Here is a 16,334-nt window from a genome sequence, read left to right on the forward strand (position 1 = left end):
ATTCCATATCCTCCCCCTATCCTTGACGCTCCTTCTTCCTCTCTTGCTCCAGGCATAGAGACCAATTGTTGTGCCTTGGATGGCCACTTGCAAGCTTTCAAGACCCCAGGCACTAAGCCATGACGAGCCAGGAGGTGGAACAGAAGCACGAAATACAATACTAGGCCAATTAACTGGAATACCCCATGAAACCAGGACCCTAAACCTTCAAACCAAGGAACCACATCCCATGTGGTGCTTGGTTGTACATAAGCAGCCTCAGCAGCTATTCTTTTTTGTTGATGTTGTTCTTGTAAATGTACCTATCACACAACGTTCGCTAATGCAGCTTTTTACAGGTGTACAACTTATTGACAGCAGTTACATTAGTGGGCTGTGCAACCCTACCCTTAATCAAAGTGAGGTCATGCAATATTTGTCCTTTTGTCAGCATAATGTCTTCAAGCTCCATCCATACTGTAGCATGTATCAAGACTGCTTCTCCTACTGGCTGAGTAGTATTCCATTTTATGTATGTACGTACCACCTTGTGTTTATCCATTCATCTGTTGATGGGCGTTTAGGTTGTTTCCCCCTTTGGGCCACTGTGAATAGTGCTGCAATGGACATTGGTGTACAAGACTCTGAGTTTCTCCTTTCAGGTCTTTTGGGTATATCTGTAAGAGTGGAATTGCTGGGCCATATGGTAGTTCTGTTTTTAGTTTTTTGAGGAACCAAGCTTGTCTTTTAAAGGCATGATCAGATTATGGGATTTCCCTGCTTCAAACCCTGTCATGACTTCTCGTCACATTCAGAATAAAATCTAGATTCCTTCCCAAGGCCCAGAGGATTCTACATGCTGTGGCCCCTACTTCCCTTTCTACCCTCCTCTCCTCCGTTCTCTCCCATGCTGAGTCCTGTTTAGCCACACCGGCTTTCCTATTGTTTCTTAAACTCGCCAAGCTCGTTCCTTCCTTCCCACTTCCTCTGCCTGGCACACTTTTGCACCACCTCTTAACATCACCAAACTTCCTCTCTTCTTTCAGGTTGCTGTTTGAACACCACTTTCTCATAGAGGCTTTCCACAACCACCTTATTGTCTAAAATAGGTTCGATCGCAAACCAATCACTGTTCTATTACCTTTATTTAGTTTTCTTCAAAACATGTATCACTTCCTGACGTTTTATTCATTACTTGATTTCTTTGTTACCTGACTCTCCCAATAGAACGTAAGCGGCACGGGAACACAGGATTCTATCTTATTGACCAGTATATCCCCAGCACCTACAGCAGTGCTTAGTCCACAACAGGCACATGATACGTGTCTATCGAAGGTCTGAGTGATGAATAATTCCCTCCACCTGGAGACCTGTGTTTTGTAAAACTGTATCAAGTGATTATGGCCGGTCTCCTCTCAGTGTGAACCAGTGAGCTATAAAAATGTTAGAAATATGTCCTTGTCCAGTACCTTTTAGAAATACGTCCTAGTCCAGTACCTTGTGCTTAAGCATTAGATAAAAATTAACTACAGTTATTACAGAACCAGTTTGTCATATGTTACCCAAGCCACAGACCTTCAGACTAGTTCCCCTGGACCCGCGTCATCCACGATAGTGATGAGTTTATCAGACTAGATTACATTCCCTGCAACTTCTGGACCGTGGTTCCTCTCTGGTTGAACACAGGGTATTCCTGGAAACTTGAAATGTATTTCCATTCCTCATACCTTTTTCATCTTTCCCCCTTCGGTTTATTTGTTAATTCCCTCAATTGCATATCTACCCACAAGCCCTGTAGAATATAATCCAGATTTTGGACCCAAGATTCTACTCATTTAACCGTTTGGAGTGTCTTAGTTATCTAGTGCTACAGGAGTACCACAAGTGGGTGGCATTAAAAAAACAAATTTATTTTCACGTATTTCAGGAGGGTAGAAGTCTGAAATCCCGGTGCCGGATCTAGGGGAATGCTCTCTCTGTTTTTGTCGGCTCTGTGCGAAGGTCCTCGTCTCTTTTCAGCTTCTGATCCTTGGCTCCTTGGTAATCTTCATATGGCTTGGCATCTATCTTTCCCCATCTCTGCTTGCTTCTCTGTGTCTAATCTGCTCTTTTTATATCTCAAAACGTGATTGGCCTAAAACACAGCCTACACTGATAAGGCCTCTTAACATAACAAAGAAAACCATTCCCAAATGGGATTATAAGCACAGGTATAGGGGTTAGGGTTTACAACACATATTTTTTTTGGGGGGGGGGCACAATTCAATCCATAACATGAAGTAAAACAAACAAGTGTGAAAGCATTATTCACTCCTTTTGAAGTAGTCTGGAATTACTGGACCAATTAATTTAGGATGGCTGTTCATGACCTCAAGGTTTTCTTATCAGAACATTAATTTTCCACCCAAAACCTAAAGTGATCTGTTTAGAGCAAGGGAAGAACCATGGGTCCAAGGTTTGTAAGTGTTCCAAGATAATATTGCATAGCTTTCTACAGGTAAGTGGGTAGAGGGAAAATACTCCCTTATAGGAACCTTTACAGGGGCTTAGAATTTTAAAGTTCTAGTTCTGTATTTGATTTCATTGACATTTCTGTTGAGACAGTTGTAGATTCACATGCAGATTTAAAACATAATACATAGAGACCCATGTACACTTCACCCAGTTTCCTCCAATGCTAGCAGAATATCACAACCAGGATATTGAAATTGATACAGTCCTCCAGTCTTATTTAGATTTCCCGTTTTACTTGTACTCGTTTCTGCACGTATGTATGAATTTGGTCTGTTCAATTTCAACACGTGTGGACATTTGTGTATCCACCACCACCATCAAGATACTGAACTGTCCCATTTCCACAAGCATCCCTCCTGGTGCCCTTTTAGAACCACGTACACTTCCCTACCACACGCTCCTTCCAGTCCTGTCACTAACCCATAAAACCCATACCAACCACTAATATTGTATATTTCTAAAATGTTTGCCATTTCAAAACTGTTACATAAATGGAATCATAGAATGTGTACCTTTTGGGGTTGGCTTTTTTTCATTCAGCCTAATTCCTTGGAGATTCATCCAAGTTGGTACAGATATCAATAGTTCATTCCTTTTAATTACTGAGTAATATTCCATGGTGTAAGTGTAACATAGATTGTTTAAAGATACACTCCTTGAAGGATACCTGTGCTCTCTCCAGGTTTTGGCTATTATGAATAAAGTTGCTATCAACATTTGTGTACAGTTTTTATGTAAACAAGCTTTTCATTTCTCTGGGATAAATACACAAGAGTGTGCTTGCTGGTTCATATGTTAATTGCATCTTAGTTTTATAAGAAGCTGCCAAACTGTTTCCAGAGTGTCTGTGCCATCTGACGTTCTCATCATCAATGTATGATTGATTGATCCAGTTTCCCCACACCCGGGTCAACATTTTATATCTGTCTTTTTGATTATAACCATCTTAGCTGGAGCCCAGGTGGTGCCGTGGTTAAGAGCTTAGCTGCTTACCAAGAGGTCAGCAGTTCAAATCCACCAGCTGCTCTTTGGAAAGCCTTTTGGGCAGTTGTGTTCTGTCCTATAGGTTCGCTATGAGTCTAAATCAACTCAATGGCAACGGGTTTGGTTTTTTGTTTTGTTTTGTTTTGTTTTTTTGGTTAGTGGGTGTGAAGTGGTAGCTCATTATGTTTTTGATTTGCTTTTCCGTAATGGCAAACGATGTTCTACATCTTTTCATGTGCTTATTTGCTTCCTGTATATCCTTTCCAGTGAAATGTCTTTTGACCATGTTCTACTTGGATTGTTTGTCTTTTACTATTGAGTTTTGATAGTTTCAAAATATATTTCAGATACTACTCCTTTGTCGGATATGTGGTTTGGATATTGTTTCTCCCAGTAGACTTTTTTTGACCCTCTTCTCAGGGGCTTCTGCAGAGCAAAATTCTTTAATTTTGATGAGGGCCAAGTTTTAATCTTTTCCTACATGGATCATGCTTTTGGTGTCAAGCCTAAGATTTCTGTGCCTACTTCGAGATCTTGAAGATCTTCTCTTATTTTTTTTCTAAACGTTTAGTAGGTTGACATTTTACATTCAAGTCTGTGAGCCATTTTGAGTTCATTATTATATAAGATGTAATGTTTAGAATAGTGCATTTTTTTTTTTTGGCCTATGGATATTCAGTTGTTCAGCTCCATTTGTTGAAAAGGGTATCCTTTCTTAAATGAATTGCTTTTGGGCTTTTGTCAGAGATCAGTTGGGCATATTTGTGTGCATCTGTTCCTGACTTCTCTATTCTGTTCCACTGGTCTGTTTATCCCTCCATCAATACCACACCGACTTGATTATTGTAGGTGTACAATAAGCCTTAATATCAGGAAGACTGGAACTTGGCACTTTATTCTTGGTCAAGATCATTTTAGCTATTTTAGGACTGGTACTTTTTCATATAGAGGAGCCCTGGTGGTACAGCGGTTAAAGTGTTTCACTGCTCGCTGAAGGTGGGTGGTTTGAACTCACCAGCCACTCCATGGAAGAAAGTTGTGGCAGCCTGCTTCCGTAAAGATTTATAGCCTTGGAAACTCGGTGGGGAGTTCTTTTCCTAGAAATTCCATAATAAGCTTATCTATGTCTACAAGAAACTTTTTTTGTGATTTTATGGTAGGAATTACATTAAACCTATGTGTCAAATTGAGAATCAACATCTTTACTATGTTGACTTCTAATCTATGAGCACTGTATGATTCTCCATTTATTTAGGTCTTTTTCGATTTAGTTCATCAGTTTTTAAAAATCTTTTAAATTTCCAGCACACAGGTCCTCTACATATTTTGTTAAAAGTATGCCTAAGCATTTCATTTTCATCTGAGTGATTATAAATAGTATGTCATTTTTAATATCAGTTTCCACATGTTCATTGTTGGTATGCAGGAACGCCAGCGATGATTGTGTTTTAATATTGTATCCTGTGGTCTTATGGAACTTATTTATTAGTTCTAGGAGTTTTTAGTAATTTTTTGGAATTTTCTCCATAGACAGTCACATCATCTGCAATGCCTTGTATTTCTTTCTCGTATTATTGCAGTGGTTCAGGCTTGCAGTACTCGCCTTGTTCCCTCAATCATAGATAGCAGTTACTCACCCTGTCTTTCAACATTACATATGCTGTTATCTGTACTGTTTTTATGTTCTTAATCAAGTCGGTATAATTCCCTCTATTCCTAACTTGCTGAGAGATTTTATCATGAATTAATGTGGAATTTTGTGAAATGCTTTTTTTGCACAAATCAATATGAGCATATTTTTCTTTGTTAGCTTGTTAATATAGCGGTTTACGTTGATTGATTTTTAAATATTGAACCAGCCTTATATTTCTGCAATAAATCCCACTTGTCCATGGCATGTAATTCTTCTTACACATTTTGTTTTCGTTTTGCCAGTATTTTGTTGATCTAAGTTAAAGTGAGACATTGGTCTGTTGTTTTCTTTTTTGGTACGGTCTGTCTGGTTTTGCTGTATGGGTGATACTATGTTGAATATACCGTGGACTGCCAAAAGAACAAAGAAATCTGCCTTGGAAGAAGCACATCCAGAATGCTTTTTGGAAGCCAGGATGGCAAGACTTTGTCTCACAAAGTTTGGATGTGTAATCAGGAGGGATCAGTCCCTGGAGGAGGATTTCATGCTTGGTAAAGTAGAGGGTCAGCGAAAAAGAGGAAGACCCTCAAGGAGATGGATTGACACAGTGACTGCAGCAATGGGCTCAAGCATAACAACGATGACGAGGATAGTACAGGGCCAAAAGTTTTTTTCATTCTGTTTTATGTAGAATTGCTGTGAGTCAGAACCAGCTGGATGGCTCCTAACAACAACAGCAACAACAAGGAGTCTCTGGGTGTTGCAAATGGTTGATGCATTCACCTGCTTACCGGATATTGTCAGAGGGACTCCATTTGGTTCGGGGGAGAATGAGCCTTCCTGGGCTGCCATCTATTTCTAGTTTGGGGTTGGGAAATACTGGACCTGGGTCACCATTTTTTGGGCGCTGTTTTATCATTCCTCCAGTCCTGGAGTTCCAATCCAGGTTGTCTAATTCTTACCACTTTTCGGAGTTCCCTTTTTGTTGTCTCTCATGTTATTCCCCGGGTTTGTACTTGTGCTCAGTTGGAAAGAGTAGGGAGAAACGGTTCTATACCATTTGTCCAGGACAGACCAGAAATATTTTGTTCCTATATTTTTTTAATTCTATCATTATTGAATATTCTCTCCATTCCTGTGGTTTTCTTGCTCTGGGATACAGACGACTGATTCTTGCGTTTATTTCAACAGGATTAAGTCTCAAAAACGACAGTGGAAATGATCAGCCCGTGTTTCCTTATGAGTTAGAAATACAAGCACCAGGAGGCAAAGTATCAAGAAAAGCCAGAGTGAAAGTTCCCCAGAAAATAACAGGCACAGAAAATCGTGGTGGTACACACAGGGTAAGGAAACGGCATCAAAATTTTCCAGGGAAGAAAAGAAAGAAACATTCAACATGTAAACAAGAGCTGCCAAAATGTATGGATCTTCATAGGAAAGACCACACAGGGGAGAAACCTTTCAAATGTCAGGAATGTGGGAAAAGCTTTAGAGTGAGTTCTGACCTTATTAAACACCAGAGAATTCACACTGAAGAGAAACCCTACAAATGTCAACAATGTGATAGGAGATTTAGATGGAGTTCAGATCTTAATAAACATCTAATGACACACCAAGGAATAAAACCCCATAAATGTTCGTGGTGTGGGAAAAGCTTCAGTCATAACACAAATCTCCACACACACCAAAGAATCCACACAGGAGAGAAACCCTTTAAATGTCATGAATGTGGGAAGAGATTCATTCAGAACTCCCATCTTATTAAACACCAGAGAACCCACACAGGTGAGCAGCCCTATACTTGTATCATATGCAAGAGAAACTTTAGCAGGCGGTCAAGCCTTCTTAGACACCAGAAACTCCACAGGGCAAGGGAAGTTGGTCCTGTGTCCCCAGTCTGAATGAAGTCACTATATTGAGCCTGACCCTAGAGAGCGTAAAAGAACATAAAATCATAAATCACCAATGATAGGAATCTCATCAATGAGAAATTTGGGAGGTGCCCATGCCATGCTTCACAGAAAGGAATACATGTTGCCTGTCTTGTCCAGTGTTATATTTTCAGTGCCTAGCACAAATTGACATATAGGGAGTACCTTATCAATAAAATAATGAAAATATATCAAGTGTATCTATCTATTTATCATTGCCATCTATCCATCTACCGGGGTTCCTTGGATCTTTCTCAGACTCAGTGATCTACTTTCTTCAGGTATCAAGCACTTGGCAAATACATGATGGTCCCGAGTCCTGGTCTCATTCTTTACTGGTAGAGATGGAAGAGAAATATATAGTTCCCCAAAAAGAGAAAATTACTTAGTGGGGAGTGCTTTTATGGCTATTGTTCTATGTGGAGGAACATCCAAGCCCAGTGTGTAGGGAGCTTTACCCTGGTACAGAAAGAGAGGATTTAATGTGAGCTCCAGGAGAAGCACCTCCATTCTAGTTGCTACTCCCCTCAGAAGCCACTGCCACAATGTCATCTGTCCAGCAATTCTAAGCAGCAAGGGCCTGAATGCCAACACAGACCTTTGGGCCTTGCAAGCACAAAACATCTGTCCTCTTGCTGGTCCTCTCAACACGGGCAAAGCCTTCCTCTAGAAGGGGCCTTTAAAATTTGGTGTGATCAGTGGGTACCAAGCCGGTCCTTAGAAAAGGCTGTTTGTGAGCTGTTAAGAGGCATGCTAAGAAAAAATGAATTCTTAATCCAAGTGAAGTTGGGATCAGTGTGTTAGATAAAATCAGTGTTTCATTACTAGAGGGCTTCTCAGAGCATTTACAGGTAAGTGCACAGTGTGCAACTAGGGGAGTCAAGGGAGAGGGGTATGAGCATGCAGTGTTTTTCAGCATTATTTAGCCATAGGAGCCTTTCTGGTGGGTATGTTTGTCACGCCTAACATATCTGAGAACAGTGTTGTGCAACACCCATTCGGGAATCACTGACCTAGTTAAACCTTTCACCATTATAGGAACCTGAGGCCCAGAGAGGTTACCTGACTTGGTAGAACAAAAATCAGTTCTCGCATCCGCATATTCACACTGAAATGCCCCTTCCTCCACACTACGTGGCTTCTAGGGTAGAAGGAGGGTCATATCATTAGACGTATTAGGAAGCTGAAGAGTAAGAACTTATGGCTGGGCATTGGTGGCAGAGCAAAAGTTGTCACTGAGTGTCCTCAAGTCAATTTCCATTCATTGTGACCCCTTGTGACAGAGTAGAACTGCCCCATAGGGTTTCCTAGGCTGTAATCTTTAGGGGAACAGATTACCAGCTCTTTCTCCGGCAGAGCCACCGGATGGGTTTGAACCGCCAACCTTTCACTTATCAACCGAATACTTAACCATTGTGCCACCAGGGCTTCATAGAGCAAGAGTAACCAAAGAACACCAAATCCGTTGCCATTGAGTCGATTCCAACTCAGCGACCCTATGGGATGGAGCAGAACTGCCCCATAGGGCTTCCAGTGACCAGCTGCTGGATTTGAACTGCTGACCTTTTGGTGAGCAGCCGAGCTCTTAACCATTGTGCCATCAGGGGTCAAGAGCAGAAGTAGAGCCCATGTATTCCCTTTCCAGGAGATGAGGTGGAGAAATCTCTCTCCTCAGGGCCCCTCCAGAGGGATTCACTTCTCCAAGGTCATAGCAACCAATTCTGTTTGGAATCTTCTCCCACATCTGGTAGAGCATCCAAGTGTTTTAGCAAGGAGAGTCTCGATAGCTTCCAACAGCAGCTACAGGAAAGAGTAGATAGGAGGATTCAGTCCTGACTGACCTCTAAACTAGACCACGGCTTCCCCAACAGTGTGTAGTGACGAACCAGTGATGTTTCTTCATTTGCTTAACTTCCAATCTGTTGCAGACTGACATTTTTGTAAAATGCAATAAAATGAATTATTAGAAAAATGGAATAAAAAAGCCAAAGACACACAAAATGCAAGCCCAATTATTTTTAATTATTAAACAGCCATGAAACGACTGTGTCAAATTGCTACAAAAGTTTCTAAATGCTTCCTCTGAATTTCTGTATTTATTTTCCTGCAGATGAGTAACAAATAGTTCATGGACCGACGTAGCCCATGGCTCACGCTCTGAATAGCATTGCATAGACTCAAGTGGAGTTTCAGGCCCCCTTTAAATAAATGTCTTATGCTAGGTAAAAAAAAAAAAAAAAGGGCAGAGAAGCTGGGGACCGAACACATTTTCAAAAAAAAAAAAGACAAAAAAACTGATATTAGTCAAGGACCTATTTGGTTTGACCAATCATACGTTATAATGGTATATTTGGGAACTGAAAGAAAAGTTATATAAATAAAAGGACCTGAAATGTTATATTGATCGAAAGGATCATAACCTAAACCAAACCCAGTGCCGTCGAGTCGATTCCAACTCATAGCGACCCTATAGGACAGAGTAGAACTGCCCCACAGAGTTTCCAAGGAGTGCCTGGTGGATCCAAACTGCCGACCCTTTGGTTAGCAGCCATAGCACTTAACCACTATGCCACCAGGGTTTCCAAAAAGGATCATAGGTTTTAGAAATTAAGAAATAGTGCTCTAGGAGGCCCTGAAATTGAAGAATGAGCAGAATAATCTAATGTCTAAGTCTTTTTGCCATTTCTCGGGCTGTTACAAAGACACACAGACTGTGGAACTCAGAAGAACCACATACACACACACACACCACACACTACATCTAAGATAGTTGTAGAAATAAATTCCCATCATCAAAAATGGAATAACTCAATCAGATTGAGAGATGCGGCTAGCTAACATTGCCCCATAGAAATGTTAACATTGGCTTGGTATTTATTTATAAAATTGGAAAACTTTGTGTCCTTCAGTTAAAAGAACGCTTCAGGCAATTATTGTTTAGAGTTACAAAATCAGCTCTTTATTCTCTTTACATGCTGGTGTGCCCACACATCGGCTTTAGTTACATCAGAACCTCCTCTGTGGATGCCTGGTACAGGATAAGATGGTCTGGTATACATAGCAAAGGGTGTGCACTGGGAGGATGGTAGACTGAGCAACATACATCATTACAACTGCTTGGAATCAAATCACCAGGCCTGTCGTCCAGGTGCCTCGGGATGGGTTCGAATGGCCAATCTTTCGGCTAGTAGTCAAGGGCCTAACTCTTTACACCACCCAGGGACACCCTTGGTGCTAAGATGGGGGAAATCATCCTCCTGCACAAGGTGCCACCCTACTTTGTGTGAATCCATTTGGCAGCACCCTGGATAACTGAGACCACACCACCATTCAAGGGACATTTGTGTAGCTTCTGGAAAGAAGGGATTGACTTAAAAATTTATAGGAGAGCTGCATCAAAGGAGCCAGAAGCTTCCTGCCTTCTTGAGAGATTTGACAAAGTCCTAGAAAATAGAAGTTGGCAAAATGGCACTCCACTTTTACAAAGTGCCCACCCGTTATAATACATTTTAGCTTCAAAGCTTGTCTTACATATTCTACCTGGGCATCGTTCCCAGTGGGGATAAAGAGCAGGGATCATGGGTCGCATTTGAGAGATGAGTTATCTGAGTCATATACCAGGAAGTGATTGCCTGAAGATGTGCTGGGGGAAAGGCAGGGAGAAAATTGTGGTTTCCTGGCTTGTGGTTCAGTTACTCCATTGCTGCTCAAATGCAAGGACTCTAGTATAGGAAGCAAATTCTCACCCATGTGGTTAGGGAACAAGATTTTGGAGTCAGGGCTCCTGGCTGAGTCATCAGTATCCATTCTTCCCATTCACTCTTCTGTGAGCTCAGTGTCATCTCTGAGGCCTACAGCTCCCCAGTACCTGCAGGTCTGCAGCAGCTTGGGTCCCGGAAGCCAAGAGAGGCCTCTGTAGAGATGCAGTCTGAGGAGCTCAGTCCAGGGTTCGCTTGTGCTTGGGGACGCACAAAGACAATCCAAGTTATACCGGGCATGGATAGTTTTAAAAGAATCCATTTCCACAGCCTCAGCTTCTATACATTGTCATTCCTAAAACTCACCTAATGAAAACCTTGATAAAGATTCTCCTTTTCCACCTCCCTCTCACTACCACAGAGCCCTGGTGGCACAGTGCTTAAGAGCTATGGCTGCTAATGAAAAGGCTGGCAGTTCGAATCCACCAGCTGCTTTTGGAAGCCCTATGGGGCAGTTCTACCCTGTCCTATAGGGTCACTATGAGTTGGGATCACTCGATAGCATTGGGTTTAGTTTGTTTGGTTTCACCACCTCCCTTTTGCCACTGTTACCTGCCCTAATCTTACCATGGTGCATTGCCCTGATGACATTTAAAATCCACCCTACTTGGGCATGATCTAATTAAAATAACAAAACCCCATTTTCCAAACAAGATTCCATCCACAGGTATAAGGGTTAGGATTCGAACATATATTTTGGGGGCACACAATCCATAACAGGGCCTTCCTTGCTTTGAATTTTTATTCCTTTTTTTATCATTTGATGTCTGTCTTCCCTCTAGAAGCTGAACCTCGTTTCTCTGTATTTCTTAGCACACTACTTGGACTATGGTCAGATTTCTAGCCTCCAGATTTGCGAGAGAATAAATTTCAGTTGTTTTAAGCCACCGAGTTTGTGGTATTCTATTATGGAAGCCCTAGGAAACAAATATAATTATCCAGGTGGGCCTGACGTAATTCCAAGGCCCCTTATGAGTGAAAGAGGGAAACAGGAGAGTTAGTGCCAGAGTGACGAAATAAGAAAAGCACTGAAGCAGCCGTTGCTGGCTTGGAAGATAAAAGAGTGCCATGAGCCAAGGAATGGTGACACAGGGAAGAAATTGGATTGTCCTGTCGAGCTTCTTTAGAGAAAGAAGTGCAGGCCTGCAGACACTTAATTCTAGCCCAGTGAGACCAGTTTCAGATTTCCATCCTCCAGAACTGTAAGATAATACATTTGTGGGTTTTTTGAAGTCACTAAGGATGTGGCGATTTGTTACAACAGCAATAGGAAACTAATACAATGGCAACACTCCCCAAATCGATCTGCAGATTCAACACATTGCCGATAAAATTACAGCTGACCTTTTTGTAGAAATTGACAATTTAGTGCTAAAACTCATCTGTAAATACAGGTTACCCAGAATGGCCAAAACAATCTTGTACAAAGAAGAACAAAGTTGGAGCACTCATACTTTCTGATATCAAAATGTACTACAAAGCTACAGTAATCAAGACAGTGTGGTACTAGCAAAAGGATAGACATCACAGATCAATGGAATAGAATTTGGAGTCCAAAAAAAATTTTTTTTTCATAGTTACAGTTAATTGATTTTTGACAAGGATGTCAAAAAATTCAGTGGAAAGAATCCTCTTTCCTATAAATGGATATCTGCATGCAAAAGAATGAAGTTAGACTCCTGTCTCACATCATATAAAAAAATTAACTCATAATCTACCATAGACCTATATCCCAACCCAGTGCCATCGATATCAAAGCTAAACTATAAAACTTTTAGAAGAAGGCATAGGAGTAAATCTTTATGATCTTGAGTTAGGCAATGATTTCGTAGATATGACACTGAAAGCATAACTACTAAGGAAAAATAAATTGAACATAAACATATAAAAATTTTGTACTTCACCATGAAGAAAGTGAAAAGATATTGTAAGGAACCAAGGAAACGCTTTCCAAATCGTATGTTTGACAATGCACTTGTGTCCAGAACACACGAACAACACTAATAACTCAACAGTAAAAAAAAAAGTAGTAAGACAAAAATCCCAATTAAAACTTGGGCAAAGGACTTAAATAGAAGTTTCTCCAAAGAAGACGTACACATGGGAAATAAGCATGTGAAAAAGGTGCTCAGGTTCATTATTGGATAGAAAAATGCAAATCAAAACCACAATCAGATACCACTTCACACACACTCCCACTGCCTTAGAGTGGATTCCAAATCATAGTGACCCTATAGGGCAGAGTAGAACTGTCCCATAGTTTCCAAGGCTGTAAATCTTTACAGAAACAGACTGTCACATCTTCCTTCCGAGGAGCAACTGGTGGGTTCAAACCACTGACCTTTTGGTTAGCAGCCCAGCTCTTTAACCACTGTGCCACCAGGGCACCTTCACACTTACTACGATGACAAAAATTAAAAGGACAAGTGTTGTTGAGGATATGGAGAAATTTGAACCACCGAGCATTGCTATTGCGACTGTAAAATGGTGCGGCTGCTTTGTTAAACAGTTTGACAGTTCCTCACAGAGTTAAACATAGAGTTAACCCTATGTCCAAACAATTCCACTCCTTGATATGTACCCAAGAGAAATGAGAACTTATGTCTGTACAAAAACTTGTACATGAATATTTATAGCAGCATTAGCAATAATAACCAAACAGTAGAAACAAATCCAGTGTCCAGCAATTGATGAATGGATAAACAAAATGGAATACAGTGGAATAGTATTCGGCCATAAAAAAGAGTGAACATGCTTCAACATGGAGAAACCTGATTACATTATGTCAAATGCAAGAAGCCAGGCTCAAAAGATCACATATTACATAATTTCATTTAAATGATTAAGTATCCAGATTTGGGTAGATTCATAAAAACAGAAACTAGATTACTGGGTACAAGGGGCTGGAGGTGGTGACTCCTAGTGGGTATGGTGTTTCTTTTTGGTGTGATGAAAATATTCTAAAATTAGATAGCGGTGATGATTTCACAACACTGTGAATATACTTGTAAAAATGGCATCGTGTCAGAGGTCCTTTAACTTCATGAGGGGGAAGGAGAATCAAGATCAATTTGAGCGCCGATTCCTACGACGTGGTGGTCAGACATACCCCCACTTTCTAAATTATTAACCAGTTCTGACAACTGCCTTACCTCCCAGGGCACTCTCTACTTCTCTGCTGGGTTCAGTAATTCTTTGCGATGGCTACACACAACTCACAGATCATACTCAGGATTATGGGATTTATTACGGGACTAACAGGTTACAATTCAGCATCCACTTGGAGGTAACAGGAACAACTCAGGATACAGTTCTTCAGTCAGGACAGGTTCTCCTTGGCTGTTGCCACCGGGTCCACCTCTTGGCCTGGGCCTTGCACTCTCAGCCTGACCTCTGCCCTTGCGTGGGTCTGGCCTCTGCCCTGCTTAGGCCTGGCCTCTGTCCTGCTCGAGCAAGTGTTAGAAAGCTCTGTAGCTCTGCTGATAAGTGCCCAGAGGCACCCCACTCCACCCGGAAGCCTCCTGAACGAACATGCTCAGCTTGTCACTGTACGGGTCACAAAGCCTAGCCTGCTGGTCCTGTGTTGCTGCTGCCTTGTACCATCTTCAGTGTTATAGCTCTCTCTGTCTCCTGGGTCTAGGAGAGTCTCAGTGCAAGGACCCCAGGTCCAAAGGACAGACTCTGTTTCTGGCTCATCTTCTTGATGAGCCCCACCCAAGGATTGGCTCCCTTTAAGCCTAGTAGGATGGCAAAACTGACCAATCCCCTGCAAGGGTTACATGGACCTTATTTGTATGGCCCCACCCCCACAATGCTTCCATTCTTTATGCCTATGTATACTTTAATCTCCAAGTGTGACTGTCCATCTAAGACATTAAAGGAAGTGTTTATACTGAATTTGGAGTTTTGCCATATGTCCTCTCCCAAGTTTGCAGTTTTTTGGCTTTGCTGTTTACTCCAGGAGAAAGTGTCTCATCTGCTGGGTTTATTAAGTTAATGTGGTTATCAATCTGATGACAAATAGCATACTCTGCACAGGTCAGAGTGGGGTCTTTTTCCAAAATAATTTTTTTTTAACTGAGTAAGGTATGCTAGGAGTGGCATTGACCCTGATTCCTTGGTAAAGACTCTTTAGCAAAGAGGACAAGAAAGTTCCACCAGCACTACATAGTTAAGTGCAATGGTGATAAGCAGTAGTCTGGCCAATCTTGGAAGGGGCTCCTGAGATTTTAAACTGCCCCAATAAGTCTGTCAGTTTGTCGTACTGTAGGTGGGGCTTGCATGTTGCTGTGATGCTGAAAGCTATGCCACCGGTATTCAAACAGCAGCAGGGTCACTGATGGCAGGCAGGTTTCAGCTGAGCTTCTAGACTAAGACAGACTAGGAAGAAGGACCCATCAGTCTACTTCTGAAAAGTATTAGCCCATGAAAACCTTATGAATAGCAGTGAAACATTGTTTGATATAGTGCCGGAAGATGAGCCCCTCCGATTGGAAGGCACTCAAAAGACGACTGGGGAAGAGCTGCCTCCTCAAAGTAGAATCGACCTTAATGACGTGGATGGAATAAAACTTCCCAGACCTTCACTTGCTGATGTGGCATGACTCAAAATGAGAAGAAACAGCTGCAAACATCCATTAATAATTGGAACGTGGAATGTATGAAGTATGAATCTAGGAAAATTGGAAGTCATCAGAAATGAAAGGTGTCATGGATTGATTTTTGGGGGGCCAAAGAGTGGAATGTCATGGATTGAATTATATCCCCACAAAAATGTGTGTATCAGTTTGGCTGGGCCATGATTCCTGTTATTGTGTGAATTTCCTGTACGTTGAAAATCCTGCAACTATGACGTTAATGAGGGAGTGTGGGCGGCAGTTTTTTTAGTGAGACAGGACTCAACCTACAGCACTGGATTGTGTCTTGAGGCAATCTCTTGAGATATAAAAGAGAGAAGTGAGCAGAGAGGGAGACCTCATACCACCAAGAAAGTAGCACCTGGACCAGGGCACGTCCTTTGGACCTGGGGTCCCTGCACCTGAGAAGCTCCTCGACCAGGGGAAGATTGAGGACAAGGACCTTCCTCCAGAGCCAACGGAGAGAGAGAAAGCCTTCCTCTGGAGCCAATGCCCCAATTTTGTACTTTTAGCCTACTTTACTGTGAAGAAATAAACTTCTCTTTGTTAAAGCCACCCACTTGTGGTATTTCTGTCATAGCAGCACTAGATGAGTAAAACAAAATGGAACACATAAACTTCGATACTCTAGGCATTAGTGAGCTGAAATGGACTGGTATTGGCCATTTTGAATGAGACACACCTTATGGTCTGCTATGCTTAGAATGACAACTCAAAGAGGAATGGCATTGCATTCATCATCCAAAAAAAAAACAAAACATTTCAAGATCTATTCTGAAGTACAATGCTGTCAGAGATAGGACAATATCCATACACCTACAAGGAAAACCAGTTAATACAACTATTATTCAAACTTACACACCAACCACTAAGGCCAAAGATGAAGAAAATGAAGATT

At 41.5% G+C, this 16,334-nt stretch overlaps 2 protein-coding genes across 4 annotated transcripts in view; both read left to right on the forward strand.

The window, feature by feature from the left end:
• Positions 1–16,334, forward strand: part of LOC126069069 (zinc finger protein 75A-like) — a 217,041-nt gene that overhangs the window by 25,094 nt on the left and 175,613 nt on the right. The window contains exon 7 of one of the 3 annotated variants that reach the window (XM_049872003.1): positions 53–4,700. The exons of the other annotated variants lie outside the window; for them this stretch is intronic. Within the exon in view, the coding sequence (XP_049727960.1) occupies positions 53–123 (71 nt within the window). The 3' untranslated portion in view covers positions 124–4,700. Of the gene's footprint in view, positions 1–52; positions 4,701–16,334 lie in introns of those variants that run through there. 3 annotated transcript variants of the gene reach the window in all.
• The window catches only part of LOC126069451 (zinc finger protein 449-like), a 66,030-nt gene that overhangs the window by 25,072 nt on the left and 24,624 nt on the right, over positions 1–16,334 (forward strand). The gene's annotated exons all lie outside the window — the stretch shown is intronic.

This window comes from Elephas maximus, chromosome X (assembly GCF_024166365.1).
Source record: "Elephas maximus indicus isolate mEleMax1 chromosome X, mEleMax1 primary haplotype, whole genome shotgun sequence".
Classification (NCBI taxonomy): Eukaryota; Metazoa; Chordata; class Mammalia; order Proboscidea; family Elephantidae; genus Elephas; species Elephas maximus.